Genomic DNA, 12,719 nt, shown 5'->3' with positions numbered 1-12,719 from the left:
CTTCTGCATGAGGAGCTTCATTTTGTGTCTTCATAGTCTGTTCATAAGGGAATTATTACTGCTAATTCTAGTTAAGATGGTCTGTCAGCTAGAACTGACACACTGCAATATAATGAAAACACAGTCCTTGAGAGATGTGAATATCATAGAAGATAAAATGAACTAGAAAATTAATTAGAAACCATTAATCACAAATCAAATAAGTCAACTATCTCTTATATATTATAATTGGCCTGTTCGATCAGAAATGTACACTTTGTGTGTTTCAACAGTGTGTGCAGAACTGCCAAAAAGAGGAACCTATTTATAACATTATGCATTGGGAAGAATATAGAAATATAAAGATCACTTAATCCCAGAGGTGTATCTTCAGAACAAAAATAATTGAGCAAAACTTGAATAAACATTTGAATGGGAGAGGGAGGGAAATGGAGCCTTTAAACCCAGAGGGCTCGTTTACATTCTGTTCAGGCAATTACAGACCACTATTGAAGTCCAGCACCTTGTTGCCTGCCCAAGCTTTCAGCTGAAAAGTTGACCAAAAAGAGAAACAAAGGAGATTAAGTACAAGCTTCCCATACAAATCTCTACAGATGTGATCAACACCATCCCCATTAACTTTCAGAAACTGTTTATAAATTGACTGAATGGTGAGCACCCAATGATCCTGGACTGCATTGTTTATCCAATGTGGGATCAGGACAATTAAAAAAGGTCAATTCTCTTCCCTCATGTGAGCACAAAGATGGATGTTACAGAATTTACAAAGGGGAAAAATTCCAAAAATGCACGGTATTTTGACTTTAACACAAATGTTCAAATAGCACTAAAAGTTGTCTCTTTTGGAGGATACACAAAGAGGAGTGTACATTTTCTAGATTGTGTTCAATTTTATAAAGTTTTGCATACAGTTTGGGCTTACCATATTTAATTTGTGCAATATCACCAGTAACTATTTCAGACACTGGAATTTGGTTGACCTGGCCTCCTCTGACAACGGCAAACTTCTGTTCTTGTTCAATCCGGCTTTGCAAACCTCGAAACTGCTTCTCTTTGCTCCAGTCATTAAAAGCAGTCACAAAAACCACACAGAAAACAGAGAGCAGGATGGCAGCTCCTTCAATCCAGCCTGCTTCAGATTCCCCTTCATCTTCCACACCACCTGCAGCACTGCCACACACTGCAAAGATACAGAATTAGGTTAATAATGTTGTAATAAATAAGAGTACAACCACCCTCCAGTCCATCATTTCCGTGACTTTGAAAGCCAAGAGATCAACTTCAAATTTAACCATTACGAACTACCATTAATTTTGGAATTTTTATTTTAATACAGCTTTATCTTTTCTGAAAGAATCAAGAAATATATATATATATATATATATATATATAAAGATGGAATAGAACTCAAATGTTATCACTTGCAGAGATCGGTGTTGTTTTAATATGTTTAAAACTAGTTAATCTTACAAAGGAGGATGTCAACATGCCACTGGTAAGGTGTGGTCATCAGATCAGTGATTGTATGCCCTGATTGCAATAGGGATTAATACTCCAGAAGCAGCTGATGGTGTCACCTTGGGTGGTGACAAAACTCAAGCTCAGCAAACAACCGTACAATCAAGCATTCGACCCGGGGTACCAGTCTTCTCTTTGATTTCAGATGCAACTTTATTGAAGTCATGGAAAGGTGAGAAAAATCATTTAAAAATCATTTACAAGGCAAAGTTGTGCTACAACTTCTCCAGAATTTGGAAGTTTCAGTTACGGCTGAGTGAAAAGAATGAAATAGCCAATGAAGTAAGCTAAGAATTAATGCACGATTAACAGCAAACTTGGCAGTACCTGCACAGCAATGGTCTGCAGATTTCTCTTAGAGTGTACTGGTTTCCTGGCGCAATTGCTCAACCACAGAAAAAATCTACCTGACATGAATGAAAATCGGGTCAGCCATGTTCTCTTTCTCATGGAACTCTGTAACTGTTCCATAAACAATTGATTATAGGAATTGATTCCCAAAGCACAAGGAACCAGTCCTTAGATGTTATTGTGGAGATGAAGCATTTAACTGTACACTCCACTGCCCAGAGAAGTTATCTCAATGCATCATTATGCAACTGACAAACGCCTCCAGAGTCTCATTAGTAAAAAGGGGAGTGATGCATTTGCCACTGGGATATAGCTGAAAAGTACTGTACACTTCACAGTCACATTCACAACTGCTTCTTATTTAGATTGTACAATAGGCTCATTAAAGACTTGAGGATGCTTTTGAGACAAGGTAATTGGTGGTTTTGTTTGGATTCTCAGCAGAATCAAGATGCTCTAAATCAGTTCAGACAAGATCATGCCCACTGACCATTATGACTATATTTTTCTGAGAGAAATTTTGTCCATTTACTAAGAAAATAATAACTCCATCTGTTCTAAAGCATTCAGTCAGGATGCAGCAGCACAAAATCCTGGAAATCCAATGATACGATGAAGTCAGTGACTAAAACATTAACTCACTTTTCTGCTCACAGATGCTGCCTGAGCAGCTGAATATTCCCAGAATTTTGTATTTAATTGAAATGCTTAGACTACAGGTGAGACAATGATTCAACCTTGAGTAAAAAATTCTGTTACACACTTAACTAATAAAAATCTGACCAATGAATTTAACGTTGCAAAGAAACTTCAACAAACCATTCCCTTCACTCAAGTAGTCATCATGATCCACCCTTTTCTTGAGAGTTACAAGTGTTGGATCTTGGTTATTTTCAACCCCTGGGTGTTCAGAAATGAGCAAGAAACTTCAATTCACTGATTCTTCATGATTGTTTATTTTAAGGTTTAAACTAAAATACAGAGCACTTGAAATTATTGAGAAGATGGGAAGCAAAGGAGAGATTAAAGAGATTCAACAAATTCAATATAGCACTTCAGAAAAATCTATCATCTTTATAAACAAGCTAAAAGAAATCCCTTAGATAAGAATAAACCAATCTACGTTTGCACAATCATAGCATGTAGGTTATGTGCTAATTCATAGCCAATGAAAAATGAGAAGGTGTGATAAACAGTTAGTATCCGCTGTACTGTTTTTTGCCAGTAAGTGGGGATGAACCACCACAAATTGTGAAAAATACAAGAGTTTGTTAAAGATACATATTGTTAAAAATACAAATATTATCATTAAAAAGAAACTACAGTTAAAACTATGATTTTAGTCTTGCATTAATTCAACTAATTTCTTGCAAAAAAACAACTCATTCTAACACAAGGTAGCCATTAAAGAGTTTAAGAAGGGACTTGGGAAATCTAGAAGGGGACATGAGAAGGCTTTGGCGAGTAGGATTACGGAAGCTCCAAAGCATTCTACACATATGTGAAGAACAGGATGATGATTAGAGTGAGGGTAGGACCGATCTAGAGATAAGAGATGAAACGTGCCTGGAGTCAGAAGAGCTTGGGGCAATGTTCTCTCTAAGGTATGCATCTGTGCACGTGTGTACATCTTCTGCTACTAGCGCACAAAGGAATTTAAACTGCCCAGAAAAGGTTTTCACCCTCTACATGCCCTCTAGTTCTGGATAGCCCTTCCATAAGACACATCCTCTCCACATCCATCCTATCTAGTCTTTTCAACATTGGGTAGGTTTCAATGAGATCCCTACACATTCTTCTAAATTCCAGTGAGTACAGGCCCAAAGCTGTCAAATGCTCCTTGTATGTTAACCCCTTCATTCTCGGATTCATCCTTGTGAACCTCCTCTGGACTCTCTCCAATGACAACACATTCTTTCTGTGATATGGGGCCCAAAATTGTTGAAAATACTTCAAGTGCAGCTTGACTAGTGTCTTATAAATGCTCAGTGTAATTTCTTTGCTTTTATATTCTAATCCCTTTGAAATAAATGCCAACATTGCATTTGCATTCTTTACCACAGACTCAACCTGTAAATTAACCTTCTGGGAGACTTGCAAGAAGACTCCTTAAGTCCCTCTGACACCTGATGTTTGAACCTTCTCTCCATTTAGATAATAGTCCACACTATTGTTCCTTTTACCAAAATGCATTATCATATATTTCCCAACACTGTATTCCATCTGCCACTATTTTGCCCATTCTTCCAATTTGTCTACATCCTGCTGCAATCACATTGCTTCCTCAGCACTACCTACCCCTCCACCCATCTTCATATCACCGGCAAACTTTGCCACAAAGCCATCAATTCCATTATCTAAATCATTGACAAACAATGTGAAAGTCAGTGGTCCCAATACTGACCCCCGAGGAACACCACTAGTCACTGGCAGCCAATCCGAAGAGGCCTCTTTTATTCCCACTCACTGCCTCCGGCCTGTCAGCCATTCCACTATCTATGCCAGTATCTTTCCTGTAACATCATAGGATTTTATCTTGTAAAGCAGCCTTATGTGTGGCACCTTATTAAACACCCTTCTGAAAATCCAAGTAAATGACATCCACTGCCTCTCCTTTGTCCACCCTGCTTGTTACTTCCTCAAAGAACTCTAACAGATTTGTCAGGCAAGACTTCTCTTGACAGAAACCATGTTGACTTTGATTTATTTTATCGTTAGTCTCCAAGTACCTCGAAACCTCATCCTTAATAATAGACTCCAACACTTTCCCAATCATTGAAGTTATGCTAACTGGCCTATAATTTCTGTTTGTTTCCCTTCTTTCCTTCTTAAAGAGTGGAGTAACATTTGCAGTCTTTCAGTTCTCTGGGACAATGCCAGAATCTAATGATTCTTAAAAGATCATGACCAATGCATCTGTATCTCTTCAGCAATCTCTCTCAGGACTCTGGGATGTAGTCCATCTGGCCTAGGTGACATCCACTTTTAGACCGAGCACTTTTTCCTTTGTAATAGCAACAGCACTCATTCCTGCTCCCTGACACTCGCGGATGACTGGCACACTGCTAGTGTCTTTCACACTGAAGGCATATGCAAGGTATCCATTACATTCATCTGCTATTTCTTTGCCCTCCCCCCATTACTACCTCACCAGCATTATTTTCCAGTAGTCCAATATCAACTCTTACATCCCTTTTACTCTTTATATAACTGAAAAATATCTTTTGGTATCCTGCTTTATATTATTGATTAGTTTGCCCTCATATTTCATCTTTTCCCTTCTTCTAGTTTTTTTGTTGCCTTTTGTTGGATTTTTAAAAGCTTCCCAATCATCCACCTTCACATTAACTTTTGCTACCTTATGAGCCCTTTCCTTGACTTTTATGTAGTCCTAAACTTCCTTTGTCACCTTTGGTTGCCCACCCCTGACATTTGAGAACTTCTTCCCCTGTGGGACATATCTATCCTGCACCTTGTGAACTATTCCCAGAAACTTCAGCCATCTCTGCTCTGCCGTCATCCCCACCAATATCTTCCTCCAATCCACCTGGACAAGCCCCTCTCTCAGGCCTCTGAAATTCCCTTTATTCCATTGCGATACAGATAAACGCGAGTTATGCTTCTCATTCTCAAATTACAGTACGAATTCAATCATATTACGATCACTGCCTCCTAAGGGTTCCTTTATGTAAAGCTCCCTAATAAGATCTGGGTTAATACACAACACCCAATCTAAGACAGCCTTTCACTGAGTAGGCTCAAGCACAAGCTTCTGCAAAAAGCTATTTCATAGGCATTCAACAAGCTCCCTCTTTTGCAATCCAACACCAACCTGATTTTCCCAATCACCTTGCATATTGAAGTCCCCCATTACAATTGTGCCAGACTCAACCCCACATCTTGGCTACTATTTGGAGGCCTATACATGATTCAATAGACAATAAACAATAGGTGCAGGAGTAGGCCATTCAGCCCTTCTAGCCAGCACCGCCATTCACTGTGATCATGACTGATCATACACAATCAGTACCCCGTTCCTGCCCTCTCCCCATATCCCTTGACCCCGCTATCTATAAGAGCTCTATCCAACTCTCTCTTGAATGCATCCAGAGACTTGGCCTCCACGGCCTTCTGGGACAGAGCATTCCACATATCCACTACTCTCTGGGTGAAAAAGTTTTTCTGCATCTCAGTTCTAAATGGCCTACCCCTTATTCTTAAACTGTGGCCTCTAGTTCTGGACTCACCCATCAGCAGGAACATGCTTCCTGCCTCCAGCGTGTCCAATCCCTTAATAATCTTATATGTTTCAATCAGATCCCCTCTCATCCTTCTAAATTCCAGTGTATACAAGCCCAGTCGCTCCAATCTTTCAACATATGACAGTCCCGCCATTCCGGGAATTAACCTTGTGAACCTACGCTGCACTCCCTCAATAGCAAGAATGTCCTTCCTCAAATTTGGAGACCAAAACTGCACACAATACTCCAGGTGGGGTCTCATCAGGGCCCTGTACAGCTGCAGAAGGACCTCTTTACTCCTATACTCAATTCCTCTTGTTATAAAGGCCAGCATGCCATTAGCTTTCTTCACTGCCTTCCCATTATGGTTTTTCACTCCTGCAATTTCTTAACTCCATCCACAAAGATTCAACATTGCATTCAATGTATTCTCACGAGGCAAAAGTTCCTGGAAAATTGGCAAGTAGGAAGAAGTGGAGATATATTTGGAAACTTGACTTTTTAAAGCATCACTTAGCAAGTAAATTACATATGGATGGTGTGTAAAAGCTCCAGGGAGAAAATCCTTCATTACCCTCTACAGGCCTGCTATGTATGTTTTGTGAGCATGCAGATGAATGAGAGCAGCAATGGTTAATATGTGAGGGCATAATCTTAAGGTCAATGGAAGAAAGTCCAGGGCAGATGGCAGGGGTAGACTTTTTTTTATACTGAGAGTAATATGTGCAGAGATCACACTGCAAGGGTGAGGGTAGAGGCAGATACATTAGGGAAATTTAAGAGACTCTGGGACAGTCACACATCAAGTATAAGAGGAAAATGGACGGATGTGGGAAGGAAGAGTTAGATTAATCTTAGGCAGGTTAGAAGGTCAGCACAAGATCATGGGCCAAAAGCCCTGTGCTGTGCTGAACTTTTTTCTATGCTCTTTTCCCAGTTGTAACAGATTCAACTGATCGTTACAAGCTGTGCAATTCCGATGGAATTCAGACTGCAAAAGCTCTTTGAGAATAGAAATCATGAGGTTTTGGGGACAGGACGGAGAATCTGCCCACTCATGTAACTCATGTAAATCAATGGGAAAAAATATTCACCAACAGAGCAAAAAGAACAAGTTGTATTGGGTGCTCCAGCTAAACTAAAGTCTGGTGTGGTGTTGGAGGTCCATTTTGATTGGTCAATTTCGTTAATTGGAGAAAATGTTCACTTTGTTCAGTTATGAGGATTCTACCAATCAGTTGCTTCCATTTCTGATGTTCATTGATAAGATTGAATGGAAATTAACGGAGTATTTTCATCCGCTGTAGCAATCTCAGATTACATAGCAATATAATCCTATATTAGTTTTAGAAGGATGTTGTTGGGACTGGTGAGCCAGAGCTATAGAGGAAGATTGAATAGGTTAGGACTTTATTCCCTAGAACATAGAAGAATGAGGGGAGATATTATGGAGGTATACAAAATTATGAGGGGTATAGATAATGTAAATGCAAGAAGGCTTTTTCCACTGAGGTTCTGTGAGACTATAGCTAGAGGCCATGGGTTAAGGGTGAAAGGTGAAATGTTTAAAAGGAAACATGAGGGAGAACTTCTTCACTCAGAGGGTGGTGAGGGTGTGGAACAAGCTGCCAGTGCAAGTGGTGGATGTGGGGTGGATTTTGACATTTAAGAGAAATTTGGATAGGTGTAATTGAGAGGAGTATGGAGGGCAATGGTCTGGGTGGAGGCCAATGGGACTAGGCAGATTTGTGGTTCAGCACAAACTACATGGGCTAAGGGGCTTGTTGCTGTTCTGTATCGATCTATGACTTGATGAATAGAAGCACCAATCAAATAGCAAGTGTAACTGATTAGTAATAGTCACACTTGCTTCAGTTCATATGCTTTCTAAATAAGGCTGTGTACAAATTAAGGTGAGCACCTAATGTGACAATCCCATAAACCTCCGTTGTGTTGGGCTATTGGTTTTATTCACTGTGTTGACAACTTTCCCAGGGTCTCCAGGAAATGAAGGCTCATCTCTAGACACCACACCACTGTGAGAAACCTAGGAGCCAACATACTGTAAGATTGTTTGAAAATCAGTAAGATGCAAATGTTGGAACTCAAACGAAACCAGAGAAAATGCTGGGAACACTCAGCAGGTAAGGCAGTATCTATATGAAGAGGAACAGAAATAACATTTCTGGTCAATGACCCTTCATCAGAACTGTAAATAGAAAGAAATAAATTCTGGATCAATGGACTCTTTGGTGCTTTCGCTACTGTTTGCATGGTGGTGGTGGGAAGGGGTTTAGTGCTTCTGCGGGCGTGGGTTGGGATGGGGGAGGTCGACGCTTTCATTGTTGCTTGTGCAAAGGGAGGGGGGATGGGGGACTTTGGGCTTCGATGTTTCTATCACTCAGTGGGGTTTCTGTTGTGGCTGTCTGTGATGAGGAGGAATTTCTGGTTGCATACTATAGATACTCTGATATTAAATGTCCTTTGAAGGTTGAAACTTGGGAGAAAATAGCGAGATTTCAGTCGCAAAGCCAACAAGACAGGGATAGGTAGAACAAATAAGATTTTCAAGGGGCACGAAAAAGTAGAGTAGATGCAGAGATGTTTTCACCAGCGGGATAATTTCAAACAAAGCAGCATTAATTTATGTAAGATCTGTAGAATGAAGGAATGATTGAAGGAGTATGGGGATCTGGCAACAGAGGAGTTGTGAGGCTTGTGGAAGATCAGCCAGGATCATATTGAAAAGCTGTGTAGGCACGAGGGGACAGGTAGCCTACTCTCCACCATTCTTGTGTTTGGCTGAGGCCAGATTGTGTGTTGCTAACAGCAGGGCTGTTGGTCCTTCCTTCACAGCACACACTATACCATGGAGAGAAAATTTATAGACTGTGAGTAATGACCATTTTTAATATGGGTAGAGAAAGAAGCAAGATATCCAAAGCAGGAAAATGCAACTCTGAAACTGGAAAGCTACAACGTGCCTAGATGGATATGGCTTTTTGCTGCCTTTACATTCTTACTTAGCCTCTGCAGATATACTGTAGCAAGCAGAAAGCTAACCGGTTGGGAGTGAAAAAATAATCAACAATATTGTTGGAAACCAACAATAACCTGAAGGTTACTTTCATTGTTTTATTTATTTCTCTCCTGGTCCTTCGAGTCCATTTTAAACCAGAGCAAGAGGAGGAGTGCCACAGTAACATCCTTAAGAATTTTAAAAGATTTCATCCCAGTTTCTGCCTTAGGTTTGGGTGAATTCTAATTCTAGCATCTCATCCAGTAGCTTGCAATATTAAGAATACTGTTTGCTTTCTATTGCTGACTTTCCTGAACAGACTGAAAGCTGGAGGCAGGGCATTAATTGTACACTCGTTGCTGGTAGCCCACGAGACAGCACTGTAGCGTCTTAATAAAGTCTAGTCATTTTGTTTGAGCAAGCATTTTAAAATATTCTCCCAACAGAAAGAAAGAATGAAAAGTGATGAAATACTTTCTCCTTCTCAGCATAAGTTAAATGTTTGGGTTACTTTATATATGCGACTTGAAATTGCTAAAACAACAGCTTGAGATGAAATTTACCTGAAAATTAAATATTGGTTTATGGACGACAGTAAGATTCCTTCCATTCTTGATTTTCGCATCAACTTTTGTTACCACTCACAGGTGGAGTTCTTCTTTCTTTTTGTATTTGCACGGTTTGTTGTCTTTTGCACACTGGTTGAACGCCCAAGTTAGTGTGGTCTTTCATTGATTCTATTATGGCTATTATTCGATGATGGATTTATTGAGTATGCCCACAAGAAAATGAATCTCAGGGTTTTGTGTGGTGACATATATGTACTATGATAATAAATTTACTTTGAACTAGTTCTACATGCATTGACGCTACTGTGTCAATCCGCATGTTGAAGACTGGTAGGAGTTATGGCACGATTTACAACAAGTAAATGTATTTTGGGGAAAATAGCGGAACAGAGCCCTTGAACCAAAACTACAGCTGCTCAAACAAACAAATGACCGTCTTGTGAAATACGTGCATAAAATCAATCCCAATTACTGGAAGCTGGGAAGTTTCAAACTATGATTGATGGGGAAATCTATCCAATTATCTCTGCTGCATCTATGAGTAACAATATCACTACGTAATCAATTGACCTTGTCTTTGAATTTCCAAAAGAGAATACAATTATTACTGATTTCTACCACTGCCAATTATTTGTTTAGCACGAAATAGAAAAAAAACATTATAGGGATTCATTCTGACAAGTGAAGGGATTGTTCTCACTGTGTCCTAATGTTCTTTGTAACTATTTAATCTAAAAATATGCTTTTCTGCAATTGATTAATGCTATTTTGACATATTGAAGGCCATGATGAATTCCTTCATCAATAGCTTCCTCCTTAACAGGTGGTTCCAAACATATGAGAATTGTTCTGTGTTTCCCAAGGTGTCACTGTGATTCTTGCCCTCATATACTGCATGTTTCAGAGATCTGCACTGCTTAAAGCAGACAATTCAAGGAAATGGAGAGATGCCACTAAAACCATCCTCACAAAATCCTCCATCTTCACAAAGAATAAGTGAAGCAGTGTTATTGAGGCCTTGATCACACTCCAGCAGTTCCATTAGACAGTTCACATCTGCCATAAGTGCAACTTCCCAATTCCTATTCCCGTTCCGACATGTCAGCCCATGGCCTCCCCTTATGCCAAGATGAGGTCATCCTCAGGTTGGAGGAGCATCACCTTATATTCTGGTTACCTTCCAACCTAACCAATTTCTCCTTCTGGTACAGAAGTTCCTTCCCTCTCCCCTCTTCTGTGATGTGATGTTCAGAGATGTTGTGGGGGTGGAACTGGACTCTCTGACGGTGGTGTCTGAAAAGAGGATGCTGTCCAAGTTGCATGCCATCTTGGACAATGTCTCCCATCCACTCCATAATGTACTGGTTAGGCACAGGAGTACATTCAGCCAGAGACTCAATCTACCAAGATGCAACACTGAGCGTCATAAGAACCCTAATGTGGCCATAAACTTTACAACTCCTCCCTCGGAGTGTCAGACACCCTGAGCCAATAGGCTGGTCCTGGACTTTTTTCCACTTGGCATAATTAAGTTATCATTATTTAATTATTTATGGTTTTATATTGCTATATTTCTACACTATTCTTGGTTGGTGCGACTGTAATGAAACCCAATTTCCCTTGGGATCAATAAAGTATGTCTGTCTGTCTGTCTTCTATTCCCTACTCTGGCCTCTTAGCTCCTCTTACCTGCCTATCAACTCCTCCTGGTGCCCCCCCTCCTTTCTTTTCTCCTTTGGTCCACTCTCCTCTCTTATCAGGTTCAATGAGCTCCAGCCCCTTGCCTCATCCACCCCACCTGGCTTCACCTATCATCTTCTAGCTATCCTTTTTCCCCTCCCTCTTTGTATTCTTGTGTCTTCCCCCTTCCTTTCCAGTCCTGAAGAAGGGTCTTGGCCCAAAACATCGACTGTTCATTTCCATGGATGATGTCAAACCTGCTGAGATCCTCCAGCATCTTGTGTGTGTTCCATGTCTTTTACATGCCAGACCCTAGACTTCTGTAACCAATGCTCTATTCTGAATTTTTGTCAATGTGTAGAGATTACCAAGTCTCTTTGAAAAAGTACAACATTCCCACCAACACATGGGATTCTTTTGCTCAAAGTGGAGAAGGAGCTCTTAGAATAAAGCTGAGAATTTCATGCATCAGAAGCACAGTATTGACTCCGTTACCCGCCAATTAAATTATCAAGCAAGACTGAAATCAACAAAGATGAGAGTAGAAGATAAGCAGATGTTCAGTGTCATCTGACTGGTCTTTCTCTCCCCTTCCTACTTGCTGCTGCTGGAGGCAGGTGCCAGAGTCTTAGGTCTTGTGCAAGGTTTAATCAATATGGTTTGTGGATTGGACTCTGAATTTTATGTTATGATGTGCTTCTGCTTTCTGGCTCTGTGGCTTGCAATCATCGAAAGACAAAATGCGAAACTGAACTGAGCTGACCTAAACTGAGCATTCCCAGACCACTTCAAGGACTCAGTGGTTTGATATTTATATTCTGTTTCTCACTCATTTTTTGCCATCTGTGCGATTTGTTCTTTTTTTTTGCAAGTGGGTGTTTGATGTTTTCTTTGAACAAGGTTCCATGGTGTTTCTTTGTTTTCGTGTCTGTCTGTGGGAAGACAAATCTTAGGGTTGTATATTGCATACATACTTTGATAATAAATGTACTTTGAATTTTATAAATTGAGGAAGGGATGTATCACCTCACAAACTAACCAGCTACCAGCCCAGCCAAGCACTTTGGAATCATATGTCACCAAAAAATTAGAGTGGAAGCAAGTCATCATCTCTGATTATTAAGAACCACAGTTTCTATTGTTTGTTAAAGTGCAAGTATCCTCATTCAGAGATTTCTATACCGATAAAAACCATTTGCATTTATATGATCTTTATGATAATAATACTGTGAGATCATTACAACTAATTTCAATGCTGCTTCCTTTTATTCAAAAACCAAGGCACAGACAGGAGCACTGAAGAAGAAAGACTGAAAGCAAAAGGGTTTAAAACAGTAGCAG

The 12,719-nt window shown here is 40.0% G+C and overlaps 1 protein-coding gene across 18 annotated transcripts in view; it reads right to left on the bottom strand.

Moving 5' to 3' along the window:
* atp2b2 (ATPase plasma membrane Ca2+ transporting 2) overlaps positions 1–12,719 on the bottom strand; it is an 889,877-nt gene that overhangs the window by 249,135 nt on the left and 628,023 nt on the right. For all 18 annotated transcript variants that reach the window (XM_073072083.1, XM_073072084.1, XM_073072085.1 and 15 more), the window contains one exon: positions 923–1,180. In XM_073072083.1, the coding sequence (XP_072928184.1) occupies positions 923–1,180 (258 nt within the window). The remainder of the gene's footprint in view (positions 1–922; positions 1,181–12,719) is intronic.

The sequence above is a fragment of the Hemitrygon akajei genome, chromosome 19 (genome assembly GCF_048418815.1).
Source record: "Hemitrygon akajei chromosome 19, sHemAka1.3, whole genome shotgun sequence".
NCBI classification, from domain to species: domain Eukaryota; kingdom Metazoa; phylum Chordata; class Chondrichthyes; order Myliobatiformes; family Dasyatidae; genus Hemitrygon; species Hemitrygon akajei.
This window is presented reverse-complemented; position numbering and strand designations above follow the sequence as displayed.